Raw genomic sequence first — 15,904 nt, forward strand, 5'->3', positions numbered from 1 at the left:
TGAAACTTTGGAGAGGGGATACAATAGATTGGAGATCAGTCGAGAACTTGCCATGAAAATGATGATAAAGAAGAGACAAACTGTCAAGATCTCTTCTGTGAGAAAGAGGTTGCAGGAAAAAGAAAAGAATATCCCCTACGAGGCTACAAAATCTATTTTGAACTTTATCAAGGTAGATACGCCCTTTCTAGCAGCTCCTTCCCAACTGTAGCAACAGTACTCCATCCTTTGACACCTGGCTCTTATATAGATAGAGAATTGCATCAGCAGTGAGATATCTACTGGATCGATAGAATGATCCCACTATTTTTCCAGCGGCTTTGGCAACGAATTTAATGTATGCGTTTCTTTTCGAATCAGGAGTAAAGGTCAAACCCAGAAGCTTGTCGAAACATGAGGCCTCCCTAAGACGAGATACATTCATTTCAATTGATGTCAGATGGGGATTAGAGCGTTGACGATGTAATGATAAAAGCTTGGTTTTAGATGCATTAGAAGCAACAAGCCACCTCTTTCCCCATTGTACCACTTGCTCAATATCAGAGGAGAGAGGATCGGAGAGAATTTGTCATTTACGGTTTTACATGTGCAGCCATAAATAGTAGTGTCATCAGCATTTTCATGATGCAGTTCTCTACATAATTCCCAGTGTACCGCTTTCCTCTTTTGATCGTGTTTGTTTTTATATGTTTAGGGCCTGTAAACAACACTAGGTTATTATGTGGTGAATCATTTCGTCTCTTTGTCCACAGCGTCTGTATTTATTGCTGTACAATAGAGGGAAACGAAGCAGTGTTGCATCGTATGCTCTTCACATTTGCAGATGGTTGGATCAGTTTTGTAGGTACACGTGATAGCCACTTTTTATCGGTCAATGCATATGGTGGAAACGTTGTATGTCAGAGATACGTTGTCAACTTGAAAGAGTCGCTATCAGGATCCGTGAACATCTTTAGATCTTCGTTTAACAAGCAAAGATGTATCAGTAACCTTGCTTTATGCTTTGCCTTTGCGTGTTCATGCCAACACATTTTCTGATTAGCATCGAACTACGAAGCCTCGTTGTTCTCGTAGGTTAGTGAGTGCAGTCTTGCAATTGACGAATAGCTGGACAAACGAATGATCTAAGGACGTTATTTGGAAGATCATGTATGTAGATCAGGAAGAGAGTTGGGCCAAGGGTGGACCCCTGAAGGACTTCAGTATTAATACTGTGAGCTTCTGATTTCTGCCCATCAACAACTACTCTTATTAATCTATCAGACAGAAATGATTTAATAATTGAGAAGACATTTCTATGTATACCGTAGCTGAAGATTTTCTGAAGTAAACTGTAATGCCATATTCTATCAAAGACCTTTGACATGTCAAGAGAAATTGCCTTAGAAAGGTAGCCTCTGTCGAGAGATACGCTAATCATATAAGATATAATTGTAAGCACATCTGCTGTAGATCTAGCAGAACGGAAACCATATTGCATATCACTAAGAAAGGTTATTTTTGCTGAGATGGTTGATTACTTCTCTATTTAACACAGATTCTAGCACCTTATGAGTCCCAGGAGACGTATTGGCCTGTACTGAGAGGGAGATGAGCGATCACCTGAATTCTTAAACACAGGGAATACTGATGAGATTTTCCAAGGTGATGGGAAGCAATACTCCTTAAAACAACGTTTCAACAGTTTTTTAAGTAAGGGCACTAGTTATGTTTGAAGTTTTTTGAGTATTATAATTGAGTATTATAATTGGAATACCGTCAGGGCCGGTTGCTTTACTGGAATCAAGTGTTTTTATTGACTTGGAAACACCAGGTGTTTTCTGATAAAGTAGGAAATATTGGGGGTTGGCAGCCTTGGTCACAAAGGGTAGAATTAGCTGCAAAGTTCTTGGCAAAGAGTTTTGTTTTGTCTGATGCAGACAAGATGACCTCAGGCCCATTTATCATTGTTGGAATAGAGCAGACGCTTATGTCTTGGATTCTGTGTGCTATTTGACAAAATTGGTGGGGACCAAGCCGCTGCTTAACTACTTTGGACTTAACGGACTGAGCATAGATCTCTCTTGCGTTCTTTATTACATTTTACAGTAATTACTGGCAGTCCTGAAAGCAGATTTATTCTCAGTTCATTTATTATGTTGGAAGCAATTGAACAGGTGATTTCTGTGCGCAATGGCAGCAGCACATTCTGGAGAGAACCACAGCTGCATATTGGGTTTTTGCTGGAACTTTTTCGAGGACATGTAACGGTCTATTCCTACAATAAACCATTCCGTCAAGTCTGATACTATAGAGGACACATCCTTTTTAAACATGGAACGCAGAGGTAGATTTGATATAAATGTACGGAAACTATCCCAGTTAGACATAGAGTATTGATATACTGTACAATGGAGAGGTAAATCTAAGGACTTATTACATTTCATTTTTATCTTAGCTGATACAACAGAGGAGTCGGAAGATTCAAGTGGAGACAAAACGGAAGCTGAACTTATTTAAAACATTAATATGACAGTATGAGCAACTGAAACGGATGCTTAGACGCGTATCAGATAAGATGTGTCTATAACATCTGTGCTTTAAGTTGTGAAAATTGTTAAAATGAATACTCGTAATATTCACATTCTTCGAACTACTTTTCTTTACTTAAGAGTTATTTTCGCAACCTTTCCTGCGATGTAAACTACGACCTTCTTCAGGTGTAACTTGTCGAAGTTGGAAATCTTTTTTTTTAACTTATTAATGTTTCTGTCTAACTCGGGTATATTTCTTCGATCACATGAATCTGCACGAAATTTCAAATGTAACCTTTTATGTCATCTCTATGCTTTCGTTTCCATTCGTCAGTCATGACGGGTTAGATGTCCAAAGTAATTTGCAATTCGTTTTTACTATTTCCTGCGCTGAGGATTTAGCATTCAACCGTTGGAAGAGCGTGGTTTTACAATTAGATTTTTACAAGAATTCTCTCCACTGCGCTATGAGTTCTTTGTATTGTGGAAATATAACTCAATATGAGAACAGTAGTCTCAAAACTCTTAATTATACGAATAATCAATCGTCATCTAAAAAAATCAGAACCTTATAACTGAATAGTTGCAGTTTAGTAATACGACTTAGCTTTGAACCTCGGAGAAGTTTTTCGCGATCAGATTAATGTAGAAAAGGCTAATAAGAAAGAAGTAGAAGAAAAGGTATACTTTGGGTAAGAGGTTATCTTTGAAGTCATTAATGCGAAACAATGGGCAAAGAAAATATATTATGTTTGGCTATGTTCGAAAATTAAGTACACAAAGTGAAAACGCCGGAAGTGGACTCGCTTTATCTAAATATGGAATGGAAGTCATTAAAAATGAAACGAAATACAAAACTATATGGAAATAATTTATTTTTTATATATTTTTTTAGTTATAACACTTCTTGTGCTATTATGTAAAATCAAAAATTAATAAACTTTCATTTTTTTTCCATTTCTATAAATAGATTTCTTTTGTTTTGACACTTGTGTTATCGCAAAAACAAATAAGACTTTTTTTATCATAAACATTTCTGAAAATGGTGTCTTTTAAAATAATATATTTACGTCTTTCACACGTTTTATCACATAATTTTTTATCATAAATTATGTGTGTTATAAAAAGTCTCATTTAAAACATTCGTATAAATGAAGGAAGTTTCGGTTTCGTTATTCAATGGAAGCTACTTTGTTTTATGACACATTGGCGGGGGTGCCCGGCGTTGCCTAGGTGTTTGGAGGTGTGTGTTGATCAAAAAAAAAGTTGTAGTAAGCAGGAAGTAGGCTTGAAGCCGTACCGTGAAGAATGAAAAGAACGTGAAAAAAAAGTACGTTTTATCCGTTATGCCCATCGCAAACCGGAAATAGCGAAGGTTTGAATTAAGGCTAGTCAATCTAAAAAAGGGATAGCTTTCGAAAGTATCGGCTAAAAAAGTTACCCCGCCATGTAGAAAAGTGACCAGTGTATGATGAAGGAAGTAATGCTTTTAGCCACGTTTTCGATGCCGTCGGAAGGATCAAGCTTGATATTGATAACAATCTAGCGAAACTGCCAAGCTTGTGTCGAATTTTTTAGGCACACATACATACATTTAAACAGACAGGAAAGATTTATATTATAGACTAGCCTGTGTACCTGACTTTGCCCGGAGATTTGGAGGTGTGTGTTGAGCAAAAAAATAAAGTGGTAGTAGGCAGGAAGGCAGGCAGGCTCGAACCCTTACCGCGAAGGAGTAAAAGGACGTGAAAAAAGACGTAACGTATTTGCTCTTGCGCCCATCATCCATATTACGCAGATTTAAATTAATCGAAAATAGGGTATTAATTTAATCGAAAATGGGTATTACTTTCGAAAATATCGTCGAAAAAGCGACCTCTCTAGGTAGAAAAGTGCCTAGTTGAGGGTGAAATGGTTTATTGCTTTTAGCCGCGTTTTCGATATTTGTCGTCCGAGGGGTCGAGCTTACAAACAATACCAGTCTCGTGAAAATCCGTCGCCTCTGTCGAAAGTTTTAGGCTTACATACACACATACAAATATACATATATACATGCATACACACATTTAAACAGACAGGTAAAATTTATATTATTGACTAGCCTGGCTGCCCGGCGTTGCCCGGGTGTTTGGATGTGTGTGTTGAGCAAAAAAATGTGGTCGTGGGCAGGCAGGCTCGAGCAAGTACCGTGAAAGGAGGAAAAGAACGTAAAAAGAAACGCACGTCTTTGCCGTTGCGCCCATCGTTTAAACGGATATGAATTAAGGCTAGTCAATCGAAAAGATGGGATGACTTTCGAAAATATCAGCGAGAAAGGCGACCCCTCCATGAAGAAAATTGCTCAGTTGCGGCAGAAGGAATTAATGTTTTTGGCCATTTTTTTATATTCTCCGTCCGAGGGGGAGAGCTTCAAATTGATATCGGTCTAGTGAAAATCCGTCGCCTCTGTCGAAAGTTTTAGGTATACATACAAACATACATACATTTAAACAGACAGGTGAGATTTATATAATAGATAATGTGTGAAAAACTTATGTGATAGAAACTCTGACAAAGATGATTATAAACCTTAATAAAATTAACGTAAGCAATTATTATATACCAGGTATCAGAAGGTTCAGCTGAGAAAAAAAGGAGATCAAGAAACAGGGTTGATTGAGTAAGAGTTTACGTAAACATTTGCGGAATTCATTGCTCATTGAATCCAAAATCAAACGGAAAATAAAAAAAATATTATTTTAATTAGCCATCGTATCTGTTATGAGAAATAACTCTGCCCCTACCCCACCTCTAAACCAAAACTAAATTGTAAACTGAATTTGTTTTGTAAACCTTTATTTAAGATTTATTAATCCGATCGAATTGAATATGACGTCACGCCAAAACACTAATCTAATTTTGCTGTAGTAATGCTTAAAATCTATTAATAAAAATTGCTAATAGATAAATTAGTAGAACTCCAAAATTAAGATTTTATTTAAAAAATGTATAAGAGCTACGAAGACAGAAGTGGTACCAATAAAACGAGCAAACTTCTGTGCACAGGGATTTATTTCTACATAGTCCCCACCAATCTAAATGTATTTTTACCAGGAATCTAATCACGTATCTCTGCTTCTGGCGCAGGTCTATGATAGGCGTTGGTTTCGTAGAGTCTCACACCGTCAGTATCTACAACAGAGAAATGAAGCTTTCAGGTCAAAAATTAATAAGGGAGTCATCATAACAATTTGCAATCTTCTCTTAGTTGTTTGTTTCGAATAATAAAATATATACTTCATTTTTTTAAATTGTCAAATAGACTTAATACATTTACATTTTTTATATATTTAATATTCATAACTTGTATTATATATGTTGTGCTTTCCTTTACTGTTTACGTTATTATATACTTTGGCTATATGAATTATAGTTATACTTTGTCTATATATTTATTTTTTATACGGAATGTATAGTCTGGAAAATTTTAAAAAATCCACTAAAATTAGAGAGGTTTTCAAAGTGGATTAGGGAAACGATGAAGATCGAAAAAAGTATAACTGGCTATTGTTTCAATCTATCAACTGGTTATGAGTCCAGCGGAAATTTTCGTGGAATTTAATCTTTTAGGTTGTTTACGAATTTAAAAGTTACACAAAGTCATTCAGAACAACCTTAAAATCGGAAGTCTTTCACTTAATTAAAAACAACGCAACTGTCTTTGACGAAATAATGCAGTGGCTTGATGGAAAAGTCTATCTCTGATGACGCGAAAAGCCTTGAATGCTAGCTGCAAAGCATTAAACACGTAAAGAGAGAATTATATATCGAACGAATAACCCAAAATTATATTTTTCTATATGCAACTGACATCTCTAAAACCTATGAAAGCAGAGACGACTACGGATTATATTATAATGGCTGAAAAACAGCAAATTCATTAAAATATCTGACGAACTGATTAGCAACAGACTGTTGATCTACCTGTTCTGTTTCATGTAAGTAAAAAAAAAGAGAATTAGTTAAATGGACCCTGTAGATAAGTTTTAAAGAACAATAGGTTTTAAATGGAATGCCCAGTTAAATTGTTAATTCTTTTAAAATATTTGATAAATAAAATTTGGCTGGAAAATCTATTTACATTCTCAGAAAGTATGCATAATAAAAAATCGTTTAGAGAATTAACAAGTAGGTTAAATTCCTTTGTAAAACAACGAAGAGAATGGGAAATTTTCTGGTCGTCAGAAATAGTTTCAAAAAGTGCAAATCGCGCATGTTTGAAACATGTGAATAACAATGCATGCTTAAACACGGAGGCATGTCATGGCATGTGTCTAATATGCACGTGTTGGTCATGCAATGATGTCATGATTCTCAATATAGTCAGTCAAAAAACTCAGTCGGGGACGCAGTCAATCAGGGGACTCAGTCAGTCAGAGGAGAGAAGAGAGGAGTCAGACATAGCTAATAGAACCTTGGAAGCGGAGGTTGGAAGAAGAATCATGTAAGACTTGGATTCCTTGATGCAAAGCCATTGACCGGTCGAAATGGAATAAACAAACAACTTCATCTTTTTGTATCGGCGTCTTCGTGTTATGTATTCAACAGAAAAGGTATTGCCCATTTATATTATAAGAACTTGTGAAAATCCTCATCTCAAAAATAGGTGAGAAATCTATGTGTCAATTTTTCTAGAAACACTTCCATTCACAGAACTGTCTAACGTAAATGCCAAACGCACTATCTCTCGGTCTATTTGTCAGTGTATCATAAATCTCCTCTCATTGAATTACATGCTCGACTCAGCCTGTATTAGCCTATACCTGTCTCTTTATATATAAGACTTTCGCTATCTCATAATATGTCTTCTTATATATAAAAAAAACTGTGTCTTTCTTTATATTTACGCGATATATCTGCACACAACATGAACCTCTAAGACTCTCTTACAAAGACTCTCTACTAAGACGAACAACAACAAATATATAAGTCGTCATCTAAATAAGAAGAAAGTGCTGCCGGGTGACTTGAAGCTGTTTACAACGATTTCTAAGAACTGAATGTTTTACTTTTCTCTATATACTTAACCATCATATTTTTATTATTATATTCACGTTTAATCTTTTATTTTATACTTTATGTTTATAGATTTTGTTATAATATTTATGCTACCATATCATATACTTTATATTTATACATTTTACTGCAATGTAATATCTATATTGTTTAGGAAATAATGTATGCTTACACGTCTTACTATACACATTTGATATAATACTGATTCTGTTATGATATGTAATAAGAAAAAATAAAGGATTGGTTACAGAAATTCCGGCGCAACGATAATTACAATTAATCAATGTTACAAGGTTTAGCTGATTTCACATGAATGTATTTCTATTAAATTTATCACTACTCGCGATCCAGCAATTATCGTAGTACAATCTCAATCGGCTGTTAAGATTATATTTCACACGAAACAATCCTTTAGCAACTCACAGGAAACAGTATTATCATAACTTGGTAGTTTCCCTCTTATATCAGCCACAAATTCTTTCGAGGAAAATGTGATCAGTTTAGTTATTAAGTGTCGTGGCGCAAGGAAAAATACATAGAGGTAGAAACGAATAACAGGGTTATGTAGAAAATATATTGTACAAGAAAGTGAATACAAAGCATTGCTGTCGCAATTTCTGACGATAAAGTTAGACAGTCTGTAGTATCGCGTTGTCTCATGATAATAACCACCATCACGATAGTATTAAACCACCCCTTTTTTATAATTATTAAAATAAAGTCCCAAAAACAGTAGGATTCATCATCAGCACCATAATGATCATCATGATCATCGTCGTCGTTGTTATCGTCATCGTTATTATCATCGTCATTATCGTCAACATCATCATCATCGTCGACGTCGTCGTCATCATCGTTATCGTGATCATCATCATCATCATCATCATCATCATTGCCGTAGTCGTCATCGCCGTTATCATCATCGTTACCATCATCATCGTCGTCATCGTCATTATCATCGTAACCATCGTTGTTGTCATCATCATCATCATCATTATCAATTTTGACTCCGCATCAAAAGTTAATAGAGTCTAGTCCATTTTTGTTCACTGTTTGCTGAAATATGTCATAAGGCTGTGTAGTTTGGTACTATCCCAAGCTTTGCCTTCCCCCTTAGAAAAAAAGGTCAGTTTATTGGTACTCGCCTGATAAGACCCTGAAGGAGAATGAAAACAGGGCTGCTCCAGATTGTTTTGCAGGCCATAGTAAATTTTATCTAGGGTAACAATTTTTTTAATACGACTTTTCGAACCTTGTGTTACAAGATCCTGTCGGAGAAGGAAAGAAATTTTAATTGCCATCATCATCATCATCATCATCAACTGGTAATAGCACATATATATTTATGGATTTAACTCCGCGTCGGGCACTTCATTTTCCACTGAAAATAAAAGATAATGGAGAAGACAAATTCATCATGCGATCCATATTTAGCGTGTACATCCCGGTTAGGTGTCATGCGTTAATATAACAAAATAGTCACCTATTTTGTATTGACCAGGCTCAACGTTGCTTTGCTTCTAATGGAAAATGGATTGTCAGCGTGATTATTTCGTCATCATCATTTACAAGTCCATATTGTAATAATCACAATTATTAATATTCATCATCATCATCATCGTGTTTTTTTATCATCAACAATGTTTGATTTCCATTTCCATCAGTAGCATCAGCAGCAAGAAGGTGATAGTGATTAAGTGGTTAACGACACAGACTGAAAACCTGGTTGTGCTAAGTTCGAATCCGGTGATGTTCCACGTAAACATGTTTACTTGGCAACTTTTAAGTAATTTTTTATATAAGATCCCGATAACATAGTGCGTGTGGCCGCGAGGAAAATATGAGCAGCAGCAAAGGATGGCCGGCATGCGAAATGATTAGTTGTAGCAGCAGTAGTAGAAAAAACCGAGCATATACAAATTAGGAAGCGTGCGTGAGAAGAGAGGGCAATAAGGAAAACAGTGCAATACGTGCTCACGAGAGAAAGAATGTCGACGTCGGAAATAATGGCCATGTAAAAGAAAGGCGAGAAATAGCTGGTTGTGGCCAGCGTGCGGTCGGAAGAAGGAGAACCGCCTGCCTGGTTAAAATGAACATGGGACGGCGAGAGACTTTTGAAGTGTTGGCGAAAATGTAATGGAATAAAATAGTTTTGCGGAAAAAGAAAACAAATGCTTACTGAGATATTTTATTTGTTTAATTTGTTTTTTGTACATTTGCGACTAGCGGCCAATTTGATGAATTTCTACCAATAAAGATATCGTGGAAACAAATGCCAACAACAAACATCTTTTTTATTCGAAAGAAATTGATGAATTGTGCTCAACAACAAAAACAGCGAGCAGATATGACTAAATTTATTACAACATGGACTGATAGTTTGCTACGTTCGAATCCAGTCTGTTCTAATGAAACTCTTTCACTTGCATATATTTGCAACCATCACGTTACCCCCCTCAGTAATACCCGAGATCTTTCTTTGAAATAATTATAAGTAAAATGATATCGCAGAAATGAATGCCAATATAATCATGAACAACTGATGCTTAATAGTAAAAACACCAGTAGCAGCAGCAGCAACAGAGAAGTAACGGCGACCCAGTAGTTACAACCTAGGTGTGTTAAGTTAGAACAGTTCGTTTCACTAAAACACTGTCACTTAAGAATGTTGGCAAACTTCACATGGTCTCTACCGTAGTTACCTGATATCTTTCTACAACGAATTCTAAATAGTAAGATATCGAGGAAAGGAAAGCCAAGAAAAATCATCATCAATACTGATGCTCAGCAAAAACAACAACAACAACAGCAGCAGTACTGCTTCAAGATTTGCTTAATAATATACTACGATTTTATTATTCTTTCGTATTATAGCATCGCTTGGAGGAGTTATTCGTGACCAACTGATTATTTGACGCTTTCGCTTGCAAAAGAAATAGCTGTAGGTCTCTGTGACAAGTAAGTGGATGCCCACTGGTTAATGATATTTCTCTTTTTTCGTGATAGGAATTGTGATTCGACCAAGGTTTTTAATAGCAGAAATGGGGTCATCTACTTTTTTTTTCTTGTGGTTGTAATTAAATATTTATCAAATATTTCCTCAATGATTTATAGCAATTAATAGCAATAAAAACGTTTTAATAATTGATAAAAAAAAACAACTTTTGATAGATTCTTAGTCAACAACACTACTGTCAAGTACATACTCTTCGTGAAAGCTCTGAAAAAGTTACTAACTCATGTCTGGCAAAAAAAAAAAAACACGAAAAAGATTTCTCACTTTTTTGCGAGTTCTTATTTCCGATTATCTGTCCCTGACAGCCTATCAAACATTTTTACTCTAGTTCTAATTAAATTTTCCAGTATCTTTCATGATTCCCCATCCTCGACAAACGGAGAGTTGACCTGCAAATTCGTTCTTATCCATTCGTCTATCCGTCTGTACGCACTTTTCACAATAATTACGCCTTGGAATTTTTGGAAATTTTGCACAAACATTAAACATGATATGAGTAAAAAAGTAATAGAACGGATTTTCTGGGAAAAGTCCGGTTGCCCCCTAGGGGTACCTTTCGTATTAAAATGGATAAAATTGACACTATGTGCCTATTAAAAAAATGGTGCCTTGGATTTTTATAAAACTTTCTGAAAAGTTGTAACTAACTGATGTCTATATAATTTTGTTTGTCTATACTTCCCGATAACTCTGGAGTGTGCCCCGGAGCTGTTTTTAGTGCTTATAAAAACACTCTATTTTTTTTTTTTTAACTATTTCACCATATTTGCCCAAAATGTTCTCTGTGTGTCTATTTAGCAGTTTTGCATGGTGCTGAACTCAAATTTAAATATGTTAAGCCCTTGGGGACTTTGGGGCCTAAATGGGGGGCACAGGTTGGACTTAGTCATTCCTTTTTTTTGCATTATGCAGAATTGAAATTTACATATGTTAAGGCCTAAAACGGCACCGTTTGTTTATTTGCACCAGGATTGGATGTTGCCTGGAGACCTTTGGGGATGAATGGAGGGGGGGCAAATGCTGAACTTAGTCATTTTTCATGCCTCGTGTACTATGCCATCACGGGAGACAATGCATGCTTCACTTGTTAATTTTAATTTTACGTAAACTATATCGGCTTCACCTTATTTGTACAGTTGCCTATGCTCTTACTACAGTATAAAGAGTACATACCCATCATGACTGTTGTATTTTTGATGTTGACTAAACTATCCTTTCTTTTTAATCTTTATAGGACGAAACGTTGCCGATAGACTTATTTCTGGAGACCCAATGGAAGTCCTCGTGTGTGAGCGTGTCAATGACCTTAGTCACAGCCTCTTTCATCTCCTCAGTTGTATCATAAGAATTATCTCTAAGCTTTTTCTGTGGCTTAGGAAATAACCAAAAGTCATAGTATAAAAGACTGAATGTGAATTTGGAACACCCAGGTCGTTTGTGTCACTTCCCCCATCGGTGAGTTAAAAAGTAGAAATTGTAAGCATTAAAAAATTGTTGCAATCCAAAATGCTGGAATTTCTTCACACATAAAAAAGAACTTGTTTCATAATTTGCTCTCGTAAGGGGAAGTAAATAAAATAGTTAACCTTTCTATTCAGGCATTGCTGATTTATTGAGGATAATAGATAATGTTTCTGGAATTTTAGTTGCAAAGATTTATAAATGACATCATTTGAATTATTCAGACCACATGTAACCATTTATAGGGCTATTCGGACAACGTTTCTATCGCTGCAATCTCCGAACATCTTCAAATATAGATTGTTGAACTCGGGAATCTTTCTGTCGAACTCGGGAATCTCCAGGTAGATTTGAACAGAATCCTTTATTAAACAACGGGATTAGCATGGCCCACTTCTGTTACCAATGAACGAGCAGAAGATTGTGTAAAGGCTTCGATATAAAATTTTGTACAAATTTCCATATTCGCAATAGATTTACCCAAGTTCAACTCTTAAATTGACAAGTTCTAAATTAAGAACGAAAAGGTTTGAGATTTTCATCCGCGACACATTGTTAATATTAGAACCAAGCTGATGATCGTAAATCGAATTATCTAAGCAATGAATACTTACAACATAAGAAATAATTTTAAATCCAAATTCATTGCTAAACGATTTTTTCAATAACGAGATGCTTCTGACAAACGGGAAGAATTGATGTTTTCAAAGTCAACAGTTATCCAACACGTATTTTTGGCTGGTTTGTGACCTTGGCAAAGTAGTTTAATTTTATGTTTCTTTTATCTCCTTACATGAAGTGGTTTCATGCATTCTCTGGGGCTATTTACATGAAAAAGAAACAATACCAACTAAGTAAATCGGTCGTTTATGATTATAACACATACAAATTATAGCCATATTTTTTTTCGTTTTACCCATTTTCAAGCTTTACCAATACATATCGGTAATGCGCGAACGTTATTATTGCAAATGGAGAATTGTATAAATACCTTACTATATGAAGAAAGACTACACTGATTCGCATATGTAATTTTAACAGTTTCGATATTTCTACATTGAGAAAAAAACGCAGAATTAAAAAAAAAATCCTAAATCTATATATATCTATGAAAGTGAGAATATGTGTGTGAGAATACATCTCAACCTATATACTCAACAAATTTTTGATCTAGGTATATAATTATATATATAACATATTCGGACATGTAGAAAATGTATTTCAATCTGGAAAAAAGGGCTGATAACGAGTCAAAATCGAACATGAGTTCGTGGAAAGCATCGGAGTTTTACTTGTTTCTTAACTGTTTCACGAATGCGCATGCGTGATTAGTTCAGATTACATATTACTTATGTTAACAATTAGTAGTTTGAAAACAACCGTTCAAGGTCGCGTTACGTTGCTCTAATAGCTATCGTCCTTGACTCCCTGTCTTTAGGTTTGGGTTTTGATCCCGGCTTGTGTATTTATACTTACAAAACGTGATCGGTTCAGAAAAAAACGCAATACTTGAATGCACAGTTTATGTATTATAAAATTATATTTATGCGTAACTTACCACTGGGCAACGCCGGGCGGCCTGCTAGTATCTTGTAAAGAGACTTGACTCGTTCCACACATTTCATTCCTTTTTAATTATTGCATGTTGATAATCACGCAATAATCCTGATGCAATCATTGTGTCGAGGTTCCATTGCTAATGACACAAGATAATCCCATGCTTCGTCACATTTTATTACGCTTATTCATCATTCTTTACCTCTCACTCAATCATGTTTGTTTAATAAAAAAATACTCTTTACATGTGTCCCTCATTAATGGTGCCCGACATATTTGCAATATGTCAATTACTAATAGAAAATTGGATCTGTAGTCTGATGTCGACACACTTTTCCTTCTTTTAATTATATAATTGTACTATCAAATAATGCTGAATTCAGTTTACGGTACTGTTTCAAATTATTATATTATCAACCAATGCTAAATTCCGTGGATAGTTTAATGTCTTTATGGTTGGCGTTACAGGATTTGTCTAGGCAACAAACAATTGTGATTAATAGTTTTTTGTTTTTTATTCAATTAATAGCGATAGAGCATACTCACACTGATACACGGGTTCTCGTTAGATCACCGATGTTAAGCGGCGTGAAGCTTGGCCAATATTTAAATTGGTGACCATGTTTTGTAATACCAGATACTGTACGGTCCTGGAGATGAATGGGCGCCGCTAGACTATTCTTGCCCAAAACACGTTGCATGAAATAATGCAGCGCCCCCAAGAATTCGAAGGATTTATAGATTTGTCTAAAATCGCGATCATAAAGGAAAATAAATCACCTTTTACTTCTATGACTATGCTGCTGGCAAACCTTATATAATAATATGTTTTCTACTTACTACGAGGTACGTTTTAAATGTAATGCCTCCTATTTTTTGTTTCGCCCGAATATATAAAAGGGTATTAAAAATTGCATTGCTTTGATGACTGAACTCAAGCATCCATGACCTAAAAAGTTTCATATCTCTTTTGCAGATATTGACGATGTGAGAATCCAAAAACAGCAACTGCTGTCATGGGCGTACGGCAGAAGCAGAGATTCATCATGAAATTCCTGGGAAAAGTGCATTGAACATGATGCTGATTATGCAGAAAAATAAATTATGTGGCGTTAAATATCTGGTTTTAATGGTTCTATTCCAGTCTTAGCTCTTTAACTTGTTTAGTTATGGGAGGTTTTGCTTTTAAGACGAATGTCCTGAGACAAAACGCGCCCCGGACGCCCATACAAACGCATCGTTTATCGCTGGTAAAAATGCATTAAGGATTGTAGTGACTACGTTGGAAAATAAAATCTGGAGCACAAAAGGTCGCTTGTTTTAATGCTACAACTTTGGTCTTCCTATCTTTTGAACTTTTTTTACTTAGAAAAAGAAGGGGGCATTACTTTTGGAATGATTCTCGTACAATGCTAAGTTCAGTAGGTAGATTAATGTTTTTACTGCGGTCTTGACACGAGGCAAATAGGCAACACCAATTGTAATTATTTTTATATTGTTCAATTAATAGCGACTGAAAAGGAAAATAAATCATTCTTTAATTTTATTGCTGTTGGGGTGTCCAGCTTTACATATAATAATAAACACTTCCACTTACTAAAAAGACCGACAAAATATGACTCTCGGCAGTTATGCTCGAGTCTGGTCCTGGTGGCAGTCGGGCTGACGTATGGCCACGCTTTTTATTTGTTATACTGTCATTTCTGTACAATATAGTTTGTTTCATCAGCTGTGCCTTTCTTCAGAATCTTTACGAAACCACAACAGAGATCGAACCTTAAACCATCTAGTTGATAGACAGCGGACCAAAGTAAATTTATTAGTTATACATTTATTCATTCTTGTTGGGTAACCTAGGCCAGAAGTTAACACAAACAAGTTCATTAGTTACATATAAAAGCAGAATAATAATAAAAAAATTAAACTTACTGAACATGCAGGGAAAGATCCGTAGCGAGGATAGCTTCTTTCAAGAGGTTGATAATCTCAGAATAATCTTCAGAACTGATATTCGCAAAAAGGTTGTGACCCTAGTGAATATAAAGAAAACACAAACATTTTATTAACTATATGCAACATTGATAAGATATTTTAATATTGGCAGTATCAACAAGATTACAATGAGGATAAGTTTTTTTTTATTCATTTATATATATATATATATATATATATATATATATATATATATATATATGTATAAGCCTGACGAATCCTATAGTGGATGAAACGCAGAATATTCAGTGTAGCTTAATCGCCATATATATTTTATAAATTACTATATATATGTATATATATATATATA

The 15,904-nt window shown here is 35.2% G+C and overlaps 1 protein-coding gene across 1 annotated transcript in view; it reads right to left on the reverse strand.

Annotated features, from left to right (window-relative positions):
- LOC145258141 (dual 3',5'-cyclic-AMP and -GMP phosphodiesterase 11A-like) overlaps positions 1-15,904 on the reverse strand; it is a 1,328,815-nt gene that overhangs the window by 270,686 nt on the left and 1,042,225 nt on the right. Inside the window, exon 16 of the mRNA XM_080115926.1 lies at positions 15,532-15,632. Within this exon, the coding sequence (XP_079972052.1) occupies positions 15,532-15,632 (101 nt within the window). The remainder of the gene's footprint in view (positions 1-15,531; positions 15,633-15,904) is intronic.

Source organism: Euprymna scolopes, chromosome 33 (assembly GCF_053919585.1).
Source record: "Euprymna scolopes isolate OS-2025 chromosome 33, ASM5391958v1, whole genome shotgun sequence".
NCBI lineage: Eukaryota > Metazoa > Mollusca > Cephalopoda > Sepiida > Sepiolidae > Euprymna > Euprymna scolopes.